At 39.4% G+C, this 24,832-nt stretch overlaps 1 protein-coding gene across 2 annotated transcripts; it reads right to left on the reverse strand.

The window, feature by feature from the left end:
• Positions 1–400: 400 nt before the first annotated feature.
• tex11 (testis expressed 11) lies at positions 401–23,469 on the reverse strand. 2 transcript variants are annotated; one of them, XM_047354151.1, is made up of 29 exons: positions 23,349–23,469; positions 20,094–20,206; positions 18,971–19,055; positions 18,752–18,831; positions 18,588–18,668; positions 18,358–18,477; positions 18,051–18,131; positions 17,844–17,929; positions 17,711–17,768; positions 17,535–17,630; positions 17,360–17,441; positions 15,800–15,878; positions 15,524–15,675; positions 15,355–15,440; positions 13,487–13,624; positions 13,256–13,358; positions 13,011–13,135; positions 11,813–11,898; positions 10,400–10,453; positions 10,276–10,316; positions 7,834–7,911; positions 7,648–7,718; positions 6,984–7,097; positions 6,704–6,776; positions 6,465–6,614; positions 6,245–6,353; positions 6,035–6,155; positions 5,268–5,435; positions 401–3,860 (listed from the first exon to the last, which is right to left on the reverse strand). In XM_047354151.1, exons 1-29 carry the CDS (start codon positions 23,374–23,376, stop codon positions 3,789–3,791), a joined length of 2,730 nt encoding a protein of 909 aa, XP_047210107.1. In that variant the 5' UTR covers positions 23,377–23,469; the 3' UTR covers positions 401–3,788. The 2 variants fall into 2 exon arrangements, with proteins under 2 accessions (XP_047210107.1, XP_047210108.1); XM_047354152.1 differs by lacking the exons at positions 18,971–19,055; positions 23,349–23,469 and having other exon boundaries at positions 20,094–20,182.
• Positions 23,470–24,832: the final 1,363 nt, after the last annotated feature.

The following is a 24,832-nucleotide window of genomic DNA, read 5'->3' on the forward strand; positions in this document are numbered from 1 at the left end:
ATTAGGGTTTTGTTTTTTGGTTTTTTTTCTAAACGGACTGGATCAAATTTGAGCCCTGCTGATGGTACTGTTCGAGGAGTCGTCTCTCTTGTTTATACTGATGGAGGAAATTAACAGAGGAGCCTATATATATATATATATATATATATATATATATATATATATATATATATATATACATATATATATATATATATATATATATATATATATATATATATATATATATATATATATATATATATATATATATATATACATATATATATATATATATATATACATATATATATATATATATATATATATACATATATATATATATATATATATAAACTGGCGATCTATTTATCACAAACCAGCTTGCTGTTTGGTCGTCTGCCAGTTGTCCGTGCTGCGGCCGACGAAGGCGGACCAAGAGGAAGAAACTTGTTGTGAATCTCTACATTTACATTATAAGATCACAAGATCAATCATAAGTCCTGAGATTTTACAGCATACTGAAAACGTCTCATTTTACACTTCATTAGAACTGTCGTTTGGAGGGCTGTTAGGTTGTTTTTCCTTCCTTTCTTGTGGGATTTTTTTTTATTTGGTTTTTATTTTGGCTTGTGGTTTTTAGCTGCTCTGTAAAGGATGGGGGTAGAGAAGTGTAACCGGGCTCTCTGCAAAACACCAAACTGCCTTACATCTAATACAAATTCTGTTTTGTGACTACCTGTTGTCTGTGAGGGAGGCTGCAAGCAACTGATGAGGGCGAGAGCCTCACTCTGGTGCCCTCCAAGCGCCAGGAGGTCAGACTTTTAAGTGCAATAGATATAAAATCAAGTCTTGCCTCCGCGGGCTCCTTTTACTTCCTTGTTTTCGAACCCTTTTTCTGTGTAATCAAACAATTTGGCTTCTTACAATCTGGACAGGTGGAGCCTCCCCTCTTATGTTGAGCAGTAGACGACCCCATTACACTCTCTGCCTTCCAGGAGGATTCACTTCCTATTGGTCAACTGGTACTGTCCTATTTGCCGCCGCTGTGGTGGCCTTTAAAAACGGGTAGAACAAGACAATAATTGTATTGGATGTTCTAACAATTAAAGAGTCAGTATAACCTGTTTTGAATTGTCCCCCTCTACCAAAAACACTAAAATTGGGTTTGAGTAAACCTTTTATGCTTTGTGTATCTATAAACGTATTCAGTCTGAATGACTGTTGTTGGGCAGATGCTGAACCACTGTGTTGAGCTCTTAGTGGGTCTGAGGTGAGCGGAAATTTGAACACGGACACCGCGGCCATGTTGGTGCCATGATGGGAACAGAGGGCACTGTTGCTTAGGTAAAGGTGTGTTTACCTGAACGGCGCTCTCAGATTGTGCTAAGCCTTCTCTCCTGCAGGACTCAGAGCTCAATCTCTGAGTGAGGTTGTTTCTCTGGCATCACCCCGATAGAAAAGGACCTGCTCCACCGCTCGGTGCAGGTCCTGGCACTTTATGTGCAAGCATGGAGTGCAGGAGTGGCCCAAGATCTCTGAACCTTCTCAGCCTTTTTGTTTTTTTTAATTTAGCGTTTAACTCAACTGGAACCCAGACGTCTGGGGGTCCCCTGCTCTCTCCAGCTCACACAGCACCTGTAACCTGCAGGCGTTCTCCGATCAGGTGTTGCCCACCTGCCAGGCACCACTGCTAAACCAGCTGTCAAAACCAGAGTTCAGGGAATAACCGAAGGGAACAGAGCCATTTATAAACTGCTTGCAGACTGTTTCAAAACGGTGTGGTAGCTGAACAATGTAAATAAGCCCCCCAAGCAGATCCCCCACCCCCCTCACCTGTGCTTCATGCATGTGTAACTCAAACTTGGACAGACATGTTTTATAGACCACAGACGTCAGGTAAGTAAAAGTCTGAGCTACTCTTGAGATACAATTTCCATACAGTGTGCTGTAATGCCAGTATTTCTCTTCAGATGCCTACTGGAAGAGTTAACTAGTGAGACGAGGATCCAGTTCCTTGGGAGTAGGGCCCGTCTACATGTGGTTTCTCGTGAAACGTGTCTGGGTGTATAGATTTATATTAAAAAAACTATTGTAAAATAAAAGCAATGCAGCCAGAAACCTACACGACATCACAGAAACTCAGAGCATCGATCAAAACATAATTAGAAGCTTAGAATCGGTCCTCTCTGGTGTCTAGTTGGATCCAGCTGACTGTTAATAATGTGTGTGGTATTCATACCTCAGTCAACCATGTCAAAGCCCAAAGAACTCGATCTCATTCTCCTCTTTCCATAACAAGAAGGTACCTGAATGCCTCTGCTCTGTGTGTATAACTGATGAGGGTCATCCTGATGACAGACATGATGACATATATGCTTTTTATTTTTTTTTGGGGGGGGGGAGGTCCGGGGGGGGGGCTCAGGGTTTTTGTTTGTACTTTTGGGTGATGATATGTTTCTGTTCTAGCACATCTGTGCAGTAAGTGCTTGCAAACATGAACCCTTTGATTGTACAGTAGTTTCCTTCCTGTCACTGCAGGTGGTACAGCCTATCAGGACACTCGGCCTCATGGTCTTCCCTGTCCTAGTCATGAGGGAATGCGGTCCTGCGACTTTTGTTTGGGTTTTATTTTGGGACTTGACGAGAGTTTATTTGTTTGAAAATAAAATATGTGACTCAGTTATAATCTTGAAGTGCTTATTATTCTGCTTTAAGTGGCTTTGGCAACCAAGGACATCTTTAACCCATGGGGGTGTTATTTTGTGCTCCTGCCACCTCTTGGGCAGTAAATGCTCTTTAAATGTTACTACACAAGTAAAAATTTCTTTGAATGTGTGATTCGTTACCTTACATAACAAATGTATTTTCTAGATTTTTAAGCCTGGAAAGGCCAGTTTTAGTCATTAATGTTTGGGGTTTTTTTTAAAGGAAGAAAGAAGCTGATTTCTTTTTCATATCCCATATATAATATATAATGCATTTTTTTGGGGAAGTACTATCCAAGCCTAGGAGTGACAAATGATTGCAACACATCTATCTGCATCGCTTGGACACAAAAAGCTCCTCTGAATGATGCCATAAAAATAACGCATCGACATACTTCCATGTTGTTTTTTTTTTAATATTCAGCACTCTCCATACGTAACAATGTCCATGAATTTTCTGAATTTTTAACCCCTTTAATTGGAGCTTTGGTTTTATTTTTTTCCCCCCATCCCATGTTTGCATTTGGAGGTTGAATTATCCAGACCCTGGGAGAATCGGAAGCAGCAACACTGACTCTGAGCAAATGTTTTGTCTTAAACGTTTATGTTTTTCATCCCATTTCTGCAAATCTGGAATTCCAGAACATGAACGAACATCTTGCCACCAGACGGAAAGCAAAGCATGACATATTTCAAAGGTATCTGAATGAAAAAGAAATGTAAAAATAGAATACAAACTGCAATGATGGCATATTCATAAAATGCTTTATGAATGGGAGTCAATGTCACAAGGTAATTACACAGCTATTTAGTTTAAAGGACTTCAGGGAAAAAATCATTTCTTCCAAAATACAAAACCTCAGTCAAAGATATAGAAAGATAAAGTGTAAAAAACATGTTCAGGAACCCAGGAGGGTTTGCTGTATTTTACTTAGAGGTGGAGAAAATATATGAACAGTCTCCAATGAACCTTCTCAAAAGATCAAACCGTAGTAAATGTTTTGGTCTACGAGGAAGCCCGGTTATTTAGACGTAACAAGAACTTTTACCTGTAACAAACTGAATGGACTGAACCAGTTCAGCTTCACCTGAACTGAATGGCTACTCTTCCATGTGGCTGTTTTTCTTTGCTTTGTCCAGTTTGTCCAGGATGTCGCTGTACAGGCCAGACATCTGTGGATGCACAACCAATCAAGCGCCATGAGCTGAAAATACGTCACAAAAAGTCCTCTATTTACCTTTACTTCAAGAAGTATACAGGTGCATCTCGATACCTTAGAATATCACCGGGAAGTAGATTTAATTCAGTAACCCTTTTAAAAGTGAGTCATGTCTAGTTTATTACACGTAGTAATCTGTATCAGTTTGATGAAATGAAATGAAAATCTAAAATTAAGTGTCTTAGAAAATTATATTACAAAAGACCAGAAATGTTGGGCTAATATAACGGATCTTCCTGTACTTTACAGTCCATGCACTCAATAGTTGGCATGGAGGCGACCAGCCTGTGGTTCTGCTGAGCTGCAATGGAAGCCCAGGTTGCTTTGATAACGGCCTTCAGATCCTCTACATATGGACAATACCTCATAGATTCTCTACAGGGTTCAGGTTCGGCCGGTTTGCTGGTCCTTCAAGCACAGTAACACCATGATTATCAAACCAGCTTTTGGGACTTTTCACAGTCCTGCTCGAAAATGAAATCATCTCCATAAAGCTTGTCAGCAGCCTTTTGGGAACTTCCTGGTAGATGGCTGTGTTGACTTTGGAAATGATAAAACTAAGTGGACCAACAACAGCAGATGACATGACACCCCAAAACATCCCTGACTGTGGAAACGTCACACCAGACTTCAAGCAACATGAATTCTGTGCCTCTCCACTCTTCCTCCAGACTCTGGGGCCTTGATTTCCAAATGAAATGCAACTATAATCTCATCTGAATAGACATTCCTGGACTTCACAGTCCTCTCAAGGCTGTGGTTATCCCTGCTGCCTGTATGCCTTTTTCTGTTAGGGTTTCCTTCCACTCAACTTTCCATTAATGTGCCTATATACACTGAACAGCCAGGTTATTTAACAATGACCATACATGGTATAACCACCTTGTGGCAGTACCTGTCTGCTGTAGGCTTTAGCATAACATTTATGTATACAAAATATGTTTTGAGTCTTTTATATAATATTAAAATGTTCTGAGACATTGAATTTTGGTTTTTTATTAGCTGTGAGCCAGAGATTTAAAGCTTAAGGTCTGTGGGCCACATCCGGCTCTCATAATAATAATAATAATAATAATGGCCCACCCGAAGGTTACGTAGCACTCAGACAAAACACTACATATTCCATATTGCACTGCTAGAGTTACTAGACATAATATTGAAGAATATTGGAATTAGATATATCTTATCTGTCAGTGTGTAAAGAATCTATATAGTATGACTCAGTTTTTAAATTAAATTACTGAAATAAATGAACTTTTTGATGATAATCTAACTTGCTAAAATGCACGTTTCACCTTAAAAATACCGATCTAGTTTTTTTTTAAAAGTCAAACAGGATGAGTTGACACCGAAGCTCTACCTGTATCTCGTAGCTCTCCCGCAGAGACCCCAGGTGGCGGATGAAGCTCATGGCAAGGCCGCACCACTTCTCGGCGTCACGGTACTGGGCTAAGCTGTACAGCAGTATCCCTGTGTTCCAAGCCCGGGTCAGCAGCCACAGGGTCTCAATCTCTGGGAAGTCGTCCGGCTGCAGAGAAGAGCGGGAAGGTGTTTAAAAAAGGCCTTTTACGAGGGACCACCTGGGTGACTCACTTGACAAAGTTCCCTTTAGTGTGTAGAAGCAGCGAGAAACCAAGGGAACTTTCATCACATCCTGTGCTGTTTTGTGTGTTAACCCTTTTACTAAGTCTGAAGAAAAAGACCATGAACCAACTCATTTTAATCACTCCATTCATATTTTCTAACACTTTAATCTTGTCCCTTTACTTTGATCCAAAGATTTCGACAGCTTTCAAGTAATAACGCACTCTGAAAGGGAACATATGCACTGACTGAAGCGCAGCGTGATGCTTCAATAATCCCATGTCTCTTTCAGATGCCGCTCACCGGCAGTGTGATGATTTGAGCAGCACATTTAACATTCAAATTGGCAGGAAGGGGTGGTGAATGGAAGCATCTGCTAATTGAAGTGTGGCTGGTAGCCCATTGATAAAAAAAAAAAAGGCTTCCAAGAAACGGCGGGCCGCCGTAGAGTGGAGGAGAGGGGGTTACTTATGGAGCAGTTCTGTTGGAGGGACCAGGAAGTGGAAGCCGAGGGATGTTGGCGTGCGATTGGTTCTAACTCACTGCGGCTGAGATGATGGACAGAGCCTCCTCGAAGTAGTCCCACACCTCCTGCAGCACACGGGCCTCCACTTCTGACACACCGCTTGGGAGGGACAGCTTGATCAGACTGCGAACACACTTGCTAAGATAGAGACACACAATTAGAAACCACTTCATTCCAATAACTGCTTCAGGGCAAGCGTATTGTATTTTTATGCAGTGTAGCGATGCCTGCAGTGCTTCAGGTCAGCCTGTGGTTGTTTCTTGTGCAGGGAGAGAGCAACCCTCAGAGCCTTCTTACAGAGCAGAGGGAAGTACGCTGGAGGTTCCATGGCTAGGGCTTCATTTTGGGAAAAACAATAAAAACTCACAATAAATACCAAGTGATACATTTAAAAACATTTTAGTTTCTTAAATGAGTTAAGATCTGTATTTTTTAGTGTTTATTAACCTGCCATGGTTTCCAACACTTTGGTTTCAACATTTTCAAGCTCCAGGACAGAATCGAGTATGGTCTCGACCTTTGGATCATTCAGCTTAGCACGAGCTTCAAATTCATACAGCAGCAGCAGTGAGTCTGTTGGGTCCGTTGGAAAGTTGCCTTCAAATCCATTTAGAGAAACATTTATGTAGTCCTTAAACAACATGCACACACTCTGTTCATTTCTCCTGATATGCATCCTGTTGTACCTGATGCTTTCAGGGTTTTCCAAACCTCCCAACAGGCCTGAATGTGCTCCAGAACCAGAGTGAGCTCCTCAGCCTGTGAACCAAACACACTTGAAAAGGATTCTGGATTTACTGACGCCATCTAGTGTTTGGTTCCTCCTCCAATGCGGAGGGATTAAACTGAAAACGCCTACGCCAGTAATGTGGTTAGTCACCTCTCCTCTCCCCTGGTCTTGGTAAATTTCCATCCTTTTTGATGGTGAGCGTGCTAAATGTAGAGGATGAGGAGTGGGTGGCACACCTGGGTGGAGTGAGGAGACTTCCTGCAGAGCTCCAAAGAGGCAGCAGCTGCCATCAGAAGACACGTCCTCTGGCCCAGGAGCAGTGTGCGGTCAGGAGGGCACAGCAGGGAGAGCTACAAGGTCAGAAAAACCAATATTTTAATTCTGAAGCAAAACAGGAATACGCTTCTTAGTCTAAAGAAAACTAAGAACTAAGAATGAAAGGAGATAACACATTTATATTATTATAGAGTTGTTATTTTAGCAACTATTTTAATATAGCCATTTATGTTTATTTTGATATGTTGTTTAACATATTTGCAAATCAGGACATGAATAATAAGATTACACTGGAAAATACACATAAGAGACTTTACTCATGTAAGTACTCCCATGATTAAAATTTATAAGGTGTTTTATATCAGACCTCGTCCAAAAATATTCACTCCTTAAATGTTTTGACATGTTCTCACAACCACAGACTTTCGTGTTTTATTGATATTTTACATGACGACCAACACAATGTTAGAAACAGTAATGATGGGAAGTGGCAGGAAAATGACGCTTATGTAAAACGCAAAAAAGGTCCAAATTAAAGGAAAACTTGTCTCCCCTTGTCAAAGCAACATTTATTCCTTTAATAGTGTTTAATTCAGCTACGATAAGGCCGACGGGCCCGCTTACCTGATAGGACAGCACAAAGAAATCCCTCATCCTGTCAGGGCTGCTCTCGCACTGCAGAGCCGAGTTCCAGGCTGCAACAGAGACACACAGAAGCACCCACACACAGGCAAAATGAGGCTGCTCCAAGATTTTAGGTGATAGCACAGCGTGTCATATTGAAGTGGCAAGGAAAGAAAGAGTCGGTACCAATCTTTCTGAACCAGTTAGCATCCTCGGCGCGCTGCTCAGCAGTCATATGAGACTGGTGTGAAATTGTCTGCAGAGCTGCAGGGATGACAAAACTTTCAGGGTTATGGATGCACTGCAGAGACTTGGAGGAAATATGCAGTAAAATACAGTTGAAACCAGATATTTACATACACCACATACAAAGATGCTTAACCTTTTTATTTTAACAATATTAAATCAGACTTTTTGTTTATGTATTATGATTTCCTAAATGTCAGAATAATGAAAGACCAATTTCAATTCCGTTTTTTTATATAGCACCAATTCACAACACATGTTGTCTCAAGGCATTTCACAAAAGTCAGGTTCATACATTCCAATTAATCCTAATCATTGAACAGTGCAGTCAGATTCAGTTATTTATTCAAATTGGTTAAAAAGTTTTTCAGTCTAAGGAAACCCAGCAGATTGCATCCAGTGAGATTTGCAGCATTCACTCCTCCTGGATGAGCACGTAGAGACAGTGGACAGTCACTGGCGTTGACTTTGCAGCAATCCCTCATACTGAGCATGCTGATGGATGGACACACTGAGATTACCATTCATTTAAACAACTTGCGAACATCCAAAATGATGAAATCATGGCTTTGCAAGAGATAATTCACAACATCTGAGTTAAATGGAAACACAAGTTCCTTGTGTGATATTGACACATCTAAAGAAATCATCCAAGACACCAGGAAGAGAAGTATGGACCTCCAACAATATTCAGATGCCTGAAGGTGCCAGGTTCATCTGTTCAGTCAGTTATGTGGAAGAATGTTTTACTGTTCAGGTGGGAGACAGGTCTAGCTGTTAGAAACTTAGTTATTGGACATTATTAATAGTGACGCTGCACATTCCCTAGACAACCACAGGGAATATAACAAGGAACATAGCTACATCTGGAGGAAAAATGTGTATCTGTAGACAGGATGTTGCTACTTAGAAAGGAGCCCATGCAGCTGCCCAGCTTGTTCCTATGCTGAAGTAAGCTGCAAACTGAAACGGTGAAATATTAGGAAAGAGCCGATCCTACAAATCTGACGATGACAAGGAAGAAGCTCCACAACCACCAATAAACAAGCCTCACTGTTTAAGCTGCCTTTTGGAAAGAGTTCAGCCTCCGGCTAAGAGTGAACACAGGCAGAAGCGACCTTTTACCACAACAAAGAGGTCAGAGATGAAAAAGACATAACTTTTTTCTCTGTCAAACCAGCATACTGGCTAGAAGTACACCTTCAGAACGAGTATTTAGCATAGGTGGTAATATTTTTAACCATCTGCAAACTTTGCTAAGACCCAACAATTCAATTCAATTCAAAAATACTTTATTAATCCCATAGGGATAATAAATGTTGTTGTAGGACAGTCTCATGAAGACGATGCTCAGGGATCTCCATAATGTTCTTCATTTTATGAAGACTCTTTTTTTACACAATGATCTCCAGAGGTTCCAGAGGAGCATCCACAGAACAGAACCAGCCTTCTTTATCAGCTTGTTGAGCTTTTTCCAAATCCCTGGCTCTGATGCTGCTTCCCCGATGGCAGAAGAGATCAGACTTTCCACAACAGACTTACAGAAGATATGCAGCATCTTGCTGCAAACACCAAAGGACCTAAGCTTCCTCAAGAAGTTCAGTCTGCTCTGTCCCTTCTTGTAGATGGCTTCACAGTTGCATCTCCACTCTAGTCTGTTGTCCAGGTGAACACTGAGGTATTTATACTCCTCCACCACCTCCACTTCTTCTCCCATGATGGAAATAGTTTTTGACGTATTCCTGTTTCTCTTCAAATCTACAATCATCTCCTTTGTTTTATTCACAAGGACATGCAGCATAAGTGCGGCGGTGCAGATGTTACATTTTGACCATGCATGATATTGTTTCTTATTTATAGCGACATCATAGTCTGTAATGTAGGTTTAACCTTTCATTGTTTTAAAGCCAAGGAAGACTGAAAGTGATTCTTTCTTTTCCTGCATACCTTGTGGTGTGAACTGGCTGTTTATTAACAGGTTAACAAAATTAATAAGCTAAAAAAAGGCTCTAATCGACAATAAATTCACCCGATTGCCCAACCCTGGTGGACAATACAGACGCCATCATGAGGAAACATGGAACTATACTGAAGCAACAAATGTAATGCTTTCAGAACCACCTGCCTGCAGAAAGGACTCAGTTACACCGGTTCTGTCAAGAGGAAAGGGACAAACGCTGCCAAATATGAAGGGAATGTTTGAAAACATCTCAATTTGAAGAAAGGAAACAAAATGTCTCATATTTCTGGAGTTTGCAAATAGACATAATTTTGGTAATCCTAACAGACATGAAGGAGGAAAAGTTCAGTCTGATTTAGTCTTTGAACAGTGTATGTACAAACATCAGGTTTCAGCCGTTAATTAGTTGGAAACCTGCTCACCCAGTTTTAGATATGGCAGTAGGACATCCATATTCAGGTCTCTGCAGGGATCGATTTTCTTAGATGTTTAACCTTTAACACCAAAAACTACGTCATATAGTTTGGGTTTTACATTTTGCCTCACCTCAACTCATCGGCTGATTTTTCTAATGCGGAGAACACCAGTCGGACCAAACACCTGTGAAGATAAAAGACGAAGAACCCGGTGTTGACCTCTTTTCTTTCACCTACTAACATTATTATACACAAACACACTTTCTGTGGAAAAGCTGGAGAAAATAGGTCAGTGGATCATTAGAGGTGACTGAGAAGCAGGATCACTAAAATCTATAAGGCTACATTAAACATGATCGGTGTATTTATGAAGAAAGTGTGCAACAGCAGACTGAAATGAATTTATCAGGCATCATTTTATAAGACTTTCAGTTTGTATTGAATTATTACTTTTATAAAGTGTCACGTTTGGGACCAAACCCATCTTCGCATAATTGTTTCTAGTACAGGTCGGACTCCATCAGGGCGGCCTTCTCTCTTTGTGGTGTTCGTGGTCAGCATTTTAAGCTGTATTCATAGAGAGGAGGTCGTTTGTTCATCTGGAAGTTCATCTTTGCTTTTTCCAGGTGATGCGGTTCTGTTGGCATCTTCAGGACATGACCTTCAGCGTCCACCGGAGCACTCTGAAGTGGAGTGTTAAAGAACGGGATGAGAGACAGCTTCCCCCTCTCTGAGGCCATGGTTTTAACCTGGAAAAAACAAAAGGTTGACTGCTTCCTTCAGAGTGAGGGGATCCAGCTCGTCCTCAAGTGTGGGTGGGTTTAGACTGAGAGATAGGTAGAAGAGCCCAGTCAGGAAGCTCAGAGTACAGGAGATGCTCCTCTGCATCGAAAGGAACCAGCTGAGTTGGGAATCTGATCAGGATAACTCCTAGGTGCCTCTCTTGAAAGGTTTTCTAAGTATAACTCCCTTGAAGAACACCCCAGGCCAGATCTTGTTGGGATCCCTCGGAATGAACTGGAAAGGGTTACTGGGGTGAGGGTAGTCCAGTTACCTCTGGGCTAGAGGATCCTTCATCTTCTGCTACGTCCCAAGAGATTAGGATTTGCAGAAACTTAGTCACTTCCCTTTCTACACATAAAGGGCTTTGGTTAAAACCTTTCCTTGCAACATAAGATGCTCCTTCTAAAAGTTAGCAAATTATCAAATTATACTGATTTCTTAACTTATCTGGTCATATACCCACATAGACCCACAATTTATCAGGGCCATTTGCCTCTAGTACAGCTTGAACACTGGACTTATCAAACTTCTCTGTGACCTTACTTTACCCCGTCCTAGTCTTTCCTTCTTACCGATCCTCTCCTTTGTGATAAGATCTGCTTTTGTATTTTTATGAGATGTTTAATTTGACTCCGTTTACTTGCTTTTCTTTTGTTTGTCTTTCAAAACATTTGTTTTCAAGGTGCATCACAAATAAACATTGAATTTGGCAAATAAAAAACAGTCAAATTTTTTGTCCTTTAGCAGTTTTTTCACAGACCTCAGACCCATCAGAACATGACCTTCATCTTTGGAGTTCTCACATAAAACCTCCAGAGCTTTGATCGCGGTTTCCTGTCCTCCATTCTGCCACAAAGAGATGAACCTTCATCAGGAATAAAGCAACTAATATTCATTACGATCAGTCATCGTTTAACTCAACATCTAACACTGGCGATGTCAATAAGGCGTCTTGCAAAAGTATTCATACCCTGGATTTTTGTTCTGATTTTAGAAGAAGGTGCTGTTGTCAGATGAGACCCAAATGGAACTTTTTGGCCTACATGCAAAATGCTATGTGAGGGCAACAAACATGGGGTTGGAAGTATCATGCTGTGGGTTGCTTTTCTTTGGCAAAGGCAGGGAAGCTGGTCAGAATTTATGGGAAGATGAATGGAGATAAATATGGGACAACCCTGCAAAAGCAACTGAGACTTGGACAGCAGCCGTCACCCTACAGCTAAAGCTACAATGGAGTGGTTTAGATCAAAGCAAATTCATGTGTTAGAGTGGTCCAGTCAAAGCCCAAACTTAAATCCAATTGAGAATTTGTCAATAAAAAATGTCTGATCACATATATTAGCTACACCTGGTTCAAATTCTGTCAAAAATCTCTTAAGCACTTTTTGCTATTCAGTAATTAATCGATGAACTGAAAGCAGTCACCAGATGAATCGATTCGTAAAAGAATCGTTAGTTGCAGCCCAAATGTGATGGATAAGATGTTCAAGCCTCGCCATATTGTTTTATAACCTAACCCTGCTTTAAATTGCTCCACAACTTCATCCCTGACCCGTCTGGTGGTTGTGCTACTTTGTGTTGGTCATGTGACAAAATGTGGAAAATGTTCAAAGGGTATGAATACTTTTGCAAGGCATTGCATATTTGCCAACAGTTGTAAAGGTCTGAACCTAAACAATGCTAAATTTAAATGTTTGAAGCTTTTTAAGATGGAACAAGATTGATTTATGTTTTTTCTAAGTTTCACAACAACATCTGATCTAAGTGACCATGATCCCTCGTCGCCTTCCTACACAAAAACACATTAATTTGTGTTAAACTGAACGTGCGTCCGAACTGCAAGTAGCACTGATGAGGCACTGTGATCATTATACCACAGAACTGGGAAATGTGACAAATTTTCTGTTAGACCTCATTTTATGAATGAAACAAGTAATGAGCGGTGTGATGAGTTCTACCTCCAAAGCAATCTGAGCAGCCAGACTGAGGAGATAGGAAGCTGAACTCTCAGATACCAGCAGTCTGTCCTCGCTGGACACAGAAGTCTTTGACAGACGTCCAACTGCATTCAACGCCTCTGCAGCTGGTGCAGAGAAGCAGCTTCATCAACACAAATAATTTGCTGAAAATAAATTTGTCCCAACAAAGGTACAGTTCCTCCCTTTGCTGTGCATTAATCACACAGCACCTACTCTGTAGATACCTTTCTCTACGTTGTTCTCCAGAACAGCAATCTTGTAAATACTGAACTGAGTGAAGATACTTTCAGGATCGCACCTCTCAGCTTCTTTAATCGCCTCTTTAGCCTGAGAACACGGGTCAAATGCAGAAATGTAAAACAAAAAATTTAAAATCTCTGCTGATAAGAAAATAACTGCATTTGATGTGCACCAACAACCGCAGCAGATTCATCCCAGTTTCTGCAACATTTTACCTTTTCTAGCTGTTCAAGTTGCAGAAGGCAAGATGCTCTGTTCCTCTGCAGTTTGGCTAGGTTGGGCTCAATCTGACCTGCCTTGAAGAAACTCAAGGAGTAGTTATACCACTGCAGAGCTTCAGAATAGTTACCAGCCTGAATGGACGAATATACAACGCAGAGACAAACGCATTTAAACACAATTGAAAGAGGTTTAAATTATATTCTTGTATGAGAAAACACAACCGATCTCTGATTTGATATGGGTGACATATGCAGGTACATCTAAAAGATTTTTTACCATTCATTTTAGAAAGTGAAACAGTGATGTTATAGAGATTCATTCCACATAGAGTAAAATATTTCAAGCTTTTATTTCTTGCAATTTTGATGATTATGGCTTACAGGTAAAGAAAACCTGGAAATCAGTGTATCAGAAAATTTGAATATTAAACTAGACCAATTAAAAAAGGATGTTTTAAGCACAAATGTCAGGTTTCTGAAAAGTATGTTCATTTCTATGCACTCAACACTTGGTTGGGCCTCCTCTTGCATGAATTACTGCATCAATACACCATGGCGACGATCAGCCTGTGGCACTGCGTAGGTGTTCAGGAAGCACATATTGCTTTGATAGCTGGCTTCAGGTCATCTGCCTTGTTGGGTCTGGTATCTCTCATCTTCCTCTTGACAACAGCCCATAGATTTTCTAAGGGGATCAGGTCAGGGGAGTTTACTGGCCAATCAAGAACAGGAACACCTTGGTCATTGAACCAGCTTTTGGTACCTTTGGCAGTGCTGCAGGTGCCAAGTCCTGCTGGAAAATAAAAACAGCATCTCCATACAGCTTGTCAGCAGAAGGAGGCATGAAGTGCTCTAGACCTTTCTGGTAGATGGCTGCATTGACAGTGGACTTAAGAAAACACAGTGGACCGACACCAGCAGATGACATGACACCCCAAACCATCACTGACTGTGGAAACTTCACACTGGACTTCAAGCAACATGGATTCTGTGCCTCTCCACTCTTCCTCCAGATTCTGGAAACTTGCTTTCCAAATGAAATGCAGAATTTACTTTCATCTGAAAACAGGACTTTGGACCGTTGAGCAACAGTCCAGTTCCTTTTCTCCCTAGCCGAGGTATGACGTTTCTGATGTTGTCTCTGATTTAGGAGTGGCTTGACACCAGGAATGCGACATTTGTAGCCCATGTCTGGTATTCGTCTGTGTGTGGTGACTCTTGACCTACCGACTCCACCCTCAGTCCACTCTTTGCGAAGCTCCCCCAAATTCTTGAATGGATTTTGCTTCACAATCCTCTCAAGGCTTCAGTTCTCTTTGTTGCTGATGCACCTTTTCCTACCACACTTCTTCCTTTCAATCAATTTTCTGTTAATGTTTGGATACAGAACTTCGTGAACAACCAGCTTCTTCAGCAATGACCTTTAGTGGCTTACTCTCCTTGTGAATGTTGCCGATGACTGTCTTCTGGACATCTGTCAAGTCAGCAGTCTTCCCCATGATTGTGTAGCCTATGACCCATAGTGAGAGATTGTTTAAAGGTTCAGGAAACCTTTGCAGATGTTTCAAGTTAATTAGCTGATTAGGTTGTGACACCATGCGTGTCCAAAAATAACTTTTTCACAGTATTCTAATTTTCTGAGACACTGAAATTTGGGTTTTCTTTACCTCTAAGCCATAATCATCAAAATTACAAGAAACACAAGCTTTGAATGTATCACTCTATGTTCAATGATACTATATATGAATTTCGCTTTCTGATAAGACTGGCAAAAAACATTGCACTTTTACATAATATTAGAATTTTTGAGATGTACCTGTATGCTATAAAACATATTTTTTGTAACCTAAATTTCAGCACACCTCAAATTGTTTAGAGGCCTGATCCCACAGCATGACATGCAAACTGGTCAGTGCATCTGGAGCGAGCTGTTTACCAGAGTAGTGCCCTGTGGGAGGTAAAACATGTTCATGCTAACACTGCAGCACATTTAGATCGGTTAAAAAAGATGACTGCAGTAAAGTGAAATACCAGTGATGATATCTTCTATCTTCTGTTTTCCCAGCAGCCCTTTGCCTTTCTGCAGGAGCAGCTCAACGTGCAACACAAGAGCAGTTCCCAGGTCAGGGGACGACCCAAAGTGCTGACACACACGTTTCAGATAGTCAAACGCCAGCATTTCTCTACAATAATCACACAAATATCATCTTAAGTCGGTTTCCCATACAAAAATTATAAATGTGTACATGTATATTTATGGATGTGAAAACAAAGCTGGATAGCAAATCAAGGCATAAATGTTTTTACCTGTCTTCAGACATGAGTAGCTTCACAGTGCTCAGACAGATGTCAAGAGAAACCTGTGCTTCCAGCATCTCATCAAGTCCTGGAAAAATGTTTGCAACCTGCTTTAAAATACTGCCTCTAACTCACTCATCTAATGTCACCTTTGAGACAAACTGTCACTTCATTTTGCTGTTTGCAGCATTAGATTCTCAAAGACAAACTTAGCATCTAGTGCCTTGCGGAGGTTTTTACATTCGTTGAGTTTTTTTCACATTTTGCAACAACACAACCACAAACATCATTGCATTTATTTTGGATCTCATGTGATAGACCAATGCAAAGTAATGTGCGATTGTGATGCAATTGATACACGGTTCTGACTTTTTAAAATGAAGATCTGAAAACTGCGATGCGCATTTGTTTTTAGCCCCTACTGATTCAATACTTTGTGAAGCCAAAATTCACTGTGATTAAAACTACAAGTATTTTAGGTTTGCCGTTTTGCACATAAAAGATGGAGATCTTTGCAAACAAGCTCAAGCACAGTCAGACTGGATGTGGAGTGTCTGTGATTAGGCATCTTCCACTTTTGATTCAGATTTTCAGTGGGATTTATTTCAGACGTATGGCTGAGCCATGATAACACATGGAGATGCTTTGATATAAACCATTCCATGGTAGCTCTGGCTGCATGTTTAGTCGTCCTGTTGGAAGAAGAACCTTTGGCAAATTCTTTAGTCTTTTTCAGCCTGTTACTGGTTTTCTTCCAGTAGTTGCCTGCATTAACTTCATTCATTTTTCTATCCTCTGACAACTTTTCTGTTCCTGCTGAAGAAAAGTATTGCCACTACATAATGCTGCCACCGCCATGTTTAACTGGGGTATTAGCGTTTTTAGGGTGATGTGGTTCAATTTTGGACTCATCAGACCAGAGTGCCTGCATCTGCGTGTTTGCAGTGTCCCCTAAATCACTTGTGGCAAACTGGAAACGTAACTTCTTGCGGCTGTCTTTAGGAGCGTAGAACAAAACTGTCGCAGACCTGGTAACAGATTCTCACACCTGAGCTGTATATCAACGGAGCTCCTCCAGAGTTACCATGGGCCTTTTAGCTCCTTCTCCGATTAATGTTCCCCTGATTAAGGTTCTCTAACCTCTGAGGTCTTCATAGATGAACTGTGTTCACATTGAGATTAAATTACATGAACGACGACTTCTGAAGGCAACTGGTTACACTGAATTTACTTCAGGGGTACCAAAGTAAGCCCCTACTGGTGTTGAGCAACAATGGATGCCACCCATTTGAGAATTTGTTTTTGTTGCAAAAAATTGTTAGAAAATCATTCATCATTTTCCACTTCTTAAATATGCTCTACTTTGTGTTGATCTACCACACAAAAATCCCAATGAATTACTCTAAAGTCTGTAGCCGCAACATGACATTGTTTTAAATGTCTCATGAGTAGCTGCATCCATGTAGAACTTCCTGGTAGTTTAAAAAGGATGTTCAGGCAATGACACCCCCACTGTGAAATGTTAAAGCTATTCAGTATGAATAATTTATTGAGCTGTCATTAACTAACCTGTTCTGATGCGAGTGTCTGGGCCCCCAGATCTCAGGAGGATTCTTATCTTTAAATACAGCCCAGATGTACTCAAACATTCCTGTCACATTGCATGGAACCAGTCAGACACAAAGCGTGATTGTAATTCTTAAAGTACGTCTAAATAATCTGTAGTTCACATGTCCCATTTCACCTTGTTGGCTAAGATGACGGCATTCAGAGCCTTCTCCTGAAACTTCTGACAGTCCCACTCAAGATAAACTGTAGCAAGGAGCCGCAAACCTTTAGCCTAGTGTGAGGAAAAATGGAAACCGTTAAACGAATCCCGTTCCAAATGATTTTACTTAATTCCGAACTACAGCGTCTTACTAGAACTTCTGGTCCAGGGCCATATTTCACATTTGTTTTGCCGATGTCATAGCCTTGGCTGAAAAAGAGGTGGTGTTATTTTCGCTGCGCTGTTTTTACCAGTTTTTCGACAAACATTAAATACTACATTTACCTCAACCAGAAAGCGCTGTCCTCAAACATCCTCAGATTATAGGTTTCTACACCAAAGTTGTAGCACATGAGGGAGAGGTATGCCGTCTGCGTTCAGAGAGTATGTTCACAGTTAGCATCCCCCTCACTTTCAGCAACAATATGTGCTGTGAATGTGACAAGTCAATTCATAGTGCTGTAAAACCGCTAACTGAGGGATTATTTTTACATCTTTTGGTAGCCGCTGCAACATGTCTTTGCAACGCTGCATGTAGACCATGGCTTCTTCGTTATTCCTTTGGGATACAGCCTGTAAAGGAGGTCCGATTTGAATTTGAATTAAATGTCAGCAAACATTTTGATATTCCCTGTAAGATTTTAAAGATTTCCCCCTCTCATTGTTTCTTAGTTCACATTTTAGCTGTCTCACACTTCACACTGCAAGTCTGTCAGAACAGCACTTCCTGAGCTGCCAAATATCACAAGAACAAATATTCACATTGAAGGTGTCGAACATCACATGCAGCACAGCTCACCGACTCTGCCTGGCATGACAGAATCCGAAGTAGGTCCTTCTCCACATCCGCCTTGGATGAATTAATGTCAGCTGCTGCGTGGCCTCTGGACATTAGTTGGCTGTAGAGGGTTTCCAGGCTCTAGTGATATGGCATGCAGAGTATTTTTTTAAAACACCATATTTTTGTTTGCCCTTAACTTGCACCGACTAGAGCGCTCTCTCTCTCTGTTTGTGTTCATTTTTCTTCACCTTGACAGCAAGCCTCAAGAAATGATCTGCCATCTGGGGATTTTTGCAGTCCAACCAGGTTCTCCCCGTTTTGCTGGCCATCTGTAAAGATTAGACACTGACAAATGGGCCTTCTCCTCGTGAAATGCTGAGCACTGATCGAGGGCGCCTAGAGTACTGCTCACCAGGATCTGCTTGCGGATGGCGCCCTCTGTTGGGTTCTCAGGTTCACAGCAGTAAAGCAGGCTGCATGCGACATGACGAACTGCATGACAGAAACCTTTGAATATGATGCAATATAACTGCGACTAAACTATTCACAGCCTTCCTTTTGAGTCTAAACTCCAGACGATATGTTTAGTTTTAGATTTACAGTTAGACAGAGCATGTGATTAGAAGGGTACCTTTGGCTTTTTGGACTTTACTGAGACCACCACCAGCATTCTTGGTAACTGACCAGTTCCACAACTGGATGGCACAGTCCTCAAGCTGGAAAGGTTACTGGGTATTAATGATGACTCACCTATTTATGAAGTGTTAGACACATGCAACTAAAGCACAACTAAACAACATAGCAAAAGTCAAAAATCATAAATGGCTGACTTAAATCAACGCTACATTATAAGTATTACAGCAGTTTAAGCTTTCAGATTCTCAACTGTTTAATAAACTACAGCGCCTTGCTCAAGTATTCATACCTCTTTAACCTTTTCACATTATGTAACATTACAACCCTAACCTTTAATATGCTTCAATGGTATTTTATGTGAAATACCAACACAAAGTAGTGCATATTTGTGAAGTAGAAGGATTTATGGTTTTCTAAATTTCTTACAAAATTAAAATCTGAAAGGTGTGGCATGGATTTGGATGTATTCAACCCCAAAAGATCAAATCAAGTTTTATGCTTAATTGTGAGGTGGAAGAAGATGAATACTTGTGTTTTTTTTTTTGTTTTTAACCAAATAAAATCTGAAAATTGACATTTGCATGCAACTCTCCCTGATTTCAGCGCAGTTACGGCTGTAAGTATTTTAGAGATTTCTCTACCAGTTTTGCCCATCGAAACACTGAAATGATTTCCCTAGTTCTTCTTCAGCTGAAAATAAAACTGGATGGATCGTGTCAGTAAATGGCTATTTTAATATCTTGCTGCAGATATTTTAATTCAATTTAGGTCAGTACTTTAACTGGACCATTCTAAAATAAGGATATGCTTTGATCTGAATGGATACATTTTAGCTCTGGTTGTATGTTTAGGGTTGTCATCCTGCTGGAAGGTGAACCTCTGATCCAATCTCAAGTCTTTTGCTTCCTCAACAGGCTTTATTTGATGATTATTTCCTATTAAGCTTCATTCATCACATCCCAATAAGCCCAATAAACCTGTCCAGTTTTTCTGTCCCAAATGAAGAATGAGGTGACAATACTTTTTTAAGGCACTGGTTCGTTTTCTTAAATTTACCAGCCTAGAACACCCTTAACAAGTAAAAATGGCCGTAAATCATGTCCCACAATTTATTCTACCTGTGTATGCGGTATTTTAGGCAAAGCATCTAATCCAGACACTTCAAACAAGAGTTTCTCTATGGCTTCGTCAAGATCTGGCAACTGTTTCTGCAGCAGGTCATCTGTGAGAGCTGCATACATAAAAGGGCAGAGAAAAGACAAGTCAACAGTACAATAAGCGCAGAGACACGTCCACATAACACGGAGATACTTTTAATTCTTGGTCTCAGAAAGAGCAGAAGCTATTTATAGTAGTTTCTAGCATAGTATTACAAATATTATAGTACTATTACAGCTAAACACCACTTTTTTATTTGGGTAACACAACTTAAGGCAAAAGCAATTATTTGGTCAAAAAGCTCCAGAGATGCTTTTTGTAAATCAGGTTATCTAAATGCATGTGCTTTCCAGCTTCAGTATCATCATTTTATTAGTATCTACTTGTTTAAGCAAGTAACCCATTACCTAAAGTTTAAATATCAAAAATTCCTTAATTTGACTAACCATGTCACACTTATTATTGCTTTAATAAATCAGGATTGCAACAGATTCTCCTTTATCAAACATGAATAAAATGTTGCATCCACAGATCCAATCCTCTGTCAAGTGGATCCAAATTAAACTCTTTTAAAATAGAAAAGATGTTAGTTTGTTGCATGATTCGTCTAATAATTAACATGTGGCTATAAAATTAAATCACTCCCTCTTACATACAGACACCCGCTGCCTTTAAAATGTTACATGCAGTTTGTAAAGCAGAAATGATCCTGTATATTTTAGATAATCTTGGTATGAAGGTCAAAGTACCCTTGTTTAGAAGGCTTCTATGCAGAAAGAGATGTATTCGTGTTATCTTCATGAAGATGAACATTATCCTCTCAATGAAGATTAATTTATTGGATTCAACATTTATCCTTCAGCGATAATGGCCAAATCCGTCTAGTTACACCAGAAAAAGGTTCACCCTTTCGTTTGTATATGTTGGATTACCTCCAGTTTGGCTCAAAGCAAGTATTTGCTGCAGCATCAATTAAATTTGCTTACACAACATTTCTTTCCATTTAGAGCAGCTTAAAATGTACAGAGCCAGAACATTTCAATAAGCTATCTTTAGCACCCAGATCAGGGACTGTGCTTGTAACTTAATATGATAGAGTGGAATAAGAGGCTGCCCATTGGATGTTTAATAACTTGTTTCTAGTTTAAACATTTATCACTTCATTTTATTTTCATTAGAAAAATCATTCCTATTGCCTAATTATATTTTCAACATGATGATATTTAAAATAACCCAAAAGCAGAAACGGCTGGAGCTCACTGACCTGCTTTTAGCTTTAATGTGCAAATTAAACTATAAGTTGCATTTTTGATGCCCTTCAGCTGTGCAGCACCTGATTCAGCCGTTGTTTGTTGGAAGATGCCTTATTTTATATATAAAATAATCAGAGCACCACCGAACCTGCTCTACCAAACAGCATCTTCCTTGGCTGTAACGTTTTACATACAAATGAGTCAAGTGAAGTTTCCCACATAATGCTCTAGTTAGAAAGGGAATTTCATACATCTAATAATCACTGTAGTCCAAATGGAAAAAAATTTCCAATTTTTGCAAATACACAATAACATTATAATTAAATACAGAATCTGTACATGTAAGTTTCTGTTCGGATACCAGGATATAAACATTTTATTTTAGTGGCTAAACACTTCTCATCATTTTGGTGTTAACAGTCATAACTTCATCTGAGTAACTGCAAGATTTTAATAAAACTGTGTAGTGATAGTGATGTTTTTGCTGTTTTATTTTTCCTTCCTCTTTAATTTATATTACCACCTAAATATATTTAAAACTATAGTTTATCAAATTATTCTACTGTCCTCTTCATTCTTAAGCGCTGATATATTTTCTGCTCTAATAAACCCCTGTTGTATTTTCTTACCCAACAGATTTCCCTGAGCCCATTTATTCCCATCTTTCTGTTCTACATTCCTCGGTCTCTGTATTGTCTTTTCCGACTCAACGTCTCAGCTTTTCTCGTATTAGCTGAGGTCAGATCTCTTGGAAGTAGCTGCTGAGCCTCATTATGGCTTCCTGGTTCTGAAAAGGAGCTAGCAGAAACAGCTAACATGTTGCTAAAGAAGTGAGGAGCGTTGTGGATTTGGTGGTAGATAGCGCTGTTAGTCGGGATATTTTACTGTATCCTGTTGACTCTGAGAGAAAACTTTAGTTTGCTGGAGTATAAAGTATTAAGGCATTCACATTAAAGGATCCACTTTCAAAATAAAAGCATGACTCAATGATGGGCCGTTTCACAGTCTTACCTGAGAAAACAGATGTTAAATTAGTGTCTTTAAACATTTTGGATCATACCTGCTGAAGGATATTCAGATATACATTCTTTTAATATAAAGCCTGGTAAATATGGCAAATATTAAGTAAATTGTCATTGAAGGAGGATTTCTGTCCTGATTATGAGTTTATTTTCTATAAATGTCACTTTATATGTTTTATTCATATTTCATGTGGGATTATTAAATCAAATCTCCATAAATATGTCTACTGTATTATTTGAAAAAGATAGAAATACATATGTATATATTTGATTAATAGATCAGTTATTGAATAAATATATATTTTTAATTATGTTGTTGCTTTTAATGACTAATTGTTATGTGGTCCAGTAATTATTTTATTGACTTATTTATTTATTTACGTTTTGTTAATTATGGCAGCTGTCAGTGCGTAAAACAGCATTATTTGACTATGAGCGCCCAAAGCGCCTACACTCTGAAAATATTCATTATGTAAGAATAAATGAGGAATCAACCCACAGTAAATGCAGACTTCATTTTACCAACTTTCTGTGTTGTTGAGTGTAGAATAGAAATGACCTACGGTTATTTTTAATGATAGGTTTAATACCTAAAGCTTAAGGTAATCCATTTAATCCACTGTTTGAACCGTACACTTTAAATCGTTACTTCAACTTAAACACCTTAAATGTAAACTCTGAGTTTGCTAAACGGCTCTTTATCTTTTCTTGTGTATTTCAAGATAAACAAAATCAAATTTATTATACAATAACAAACCTGAGAGGCGCACACTACGGCAAAGTGGATGTTAGCATAGATTTTCAACAGAAACAACCTGTTGTCTTTTAGCTAACTGTGCTAACGGTTAGCATGTACACCTGGTTAGTTAGAACGGGATGTGACACAGTTTCAAAGTTTGTCCAGTAATAGTTAATATTAGTCAAGTCGTAAACGACTCACTTTTCACCGTCGATGCAAACTGCTCCATATCTGATGTTTTAGGTTAGCTCCTTGTCTCCGTTTAACTGACAGCTTCAACTTGTGGCCGCGGAAATCGGCCTGAAGAAAAAGCTGCATTCAGAGGCACTCGGAATTCTTAAATTTCAATACCCATAAGAATCCAATATAATAATAAAAAATGTACTTTTGCCTCTGCTAGGCAGATAATACAAAAATAAAAATAAATCAACTACTTTGGCAACTTTTTTCCTAATATTTTAATTGTGTTTATTTTTGGACCTTGGACATCATGTTTTTAGGACTCAAGCTGAGAACAGTGAAGGCAGCATAATTGTTTTTTTTTTTAAATATCGTGTCATTTTAAATATTGTTGCCTAAAAGAATTAAGTTACGAATAATTGACAACCTCAGATATGCACTGCTCATTTTACTGTATGTAGCAACAACTGGGTTTGACCACAGTTTATTTCAATCACGCAGAAAACCTTTGATTGAAACTAGTGATTCATTGAAGAATATTCTGTGAACTCACCACCAGAAAGATAGACTAAAATTATCTTTGAAGGTTTCTAATTGTTTGTAGTGATTACATTTTTGTAAACTCATTGTTGGAAGTTCTTTAGATTTAAAATATTTCTTTATAAAATATGCTCTCTGGCATACAGGTGCATCTCAATAAATAAAATGTAATTAAAAGGTATATTTACCTCACCAATTCAATTCAAAATGAAAACATCAAATATATCATTACACAAAAAGTGACATATTTCAATCATTTATTTTTGTTATTAATTTTCTCATGGTTCACAACTAATTAAAACCCCAAATTCAGGTTCATAAAACAATGTAAATATTTCATAAGAGCAATTAATATTTATTTTTAATGCAGAAATATTATGTCATTGTGTACAGAGTCTTGGGGAAGACTGATGACTTGACAGTTGTCCGGCACACAGTCATTGACCACGTCCAGGAGGAAGGTAAGCCACAAAAGGTCATGCTGAAGAAGCTGTCTGTTCAAAGATTGCTGTATCCAAGCAGGTTACTGGAAAGTTGAGTTGAAGGGAAATATGTGGTGGAAAATAGTACACAGACAACAGAGATAACTGCAGTCTGGAGAGAATTTTGAATCAAAGCCCATTTAAGAATTTCAGTGGAGGTTCACAAAAACTTTCAGATGAGAGTAGTTTTAACATTTCATTGGAAATCATGGTCCCAAAGTCTGGATGAAAAGTGGAGAGGCACTGCACACAAGTTGCTTGAGGTCCAATGTGAAGCTTCCATAGTCAGTTGAGATTTGAGGAACATTGTCTGCTGGTGTTGGTCCACAGCGGTTTATCAAGTCCAAAGACAACACCACCATCCACCAGGATATTTTACTACATTTTATGATTCCCTCAGCTTACAAGATTTATGGAGAGGCTGAATTAATTTTCCAGCAGGATTGTTAGCCTACCTGCCATGCCAAAAGATCACATACCTGC

This window comes from Girardinichthys multiradiatus, chromosome 23, assembly GCF_021462225.1.
Source record: "Girardinichthys multiradiatus isolate DD_20200921_A chromosome 23, DD_fGirMul_XY1, whole genome shotgun sequence".
NCBI lineage: Eukaryota > Metazoa > Chordata > Actinopteri > Cyprinodontiformes > Goodeidae > Girardinichthys > Girardinichthys multiradiatus.

Excerpts from the sequence above, each read along its gene's own strand:
- tex11 (XM_047354151.1), bottom strand. The coding sequence starts at position 23,376 with ATGGAGCAGTTTGCATCGACGGTGAAAA. Across the intron at positions 18,832-18,970 it reads TAAAGTCCAAAAAGCCAAAG|TTCGTCATGTCGCATGCAGC; the intron begins GTACCCTTCTAA and ends TCTGTCATGCAG. Across the intron at positions 17,631-17,710 it reads GCCCTGGACCAGAAGTTCTA|GCTAAAGGTTTGCGGCTCCT; the intron begins GTAAGACGCTGT and ends TCCTCACACTAG.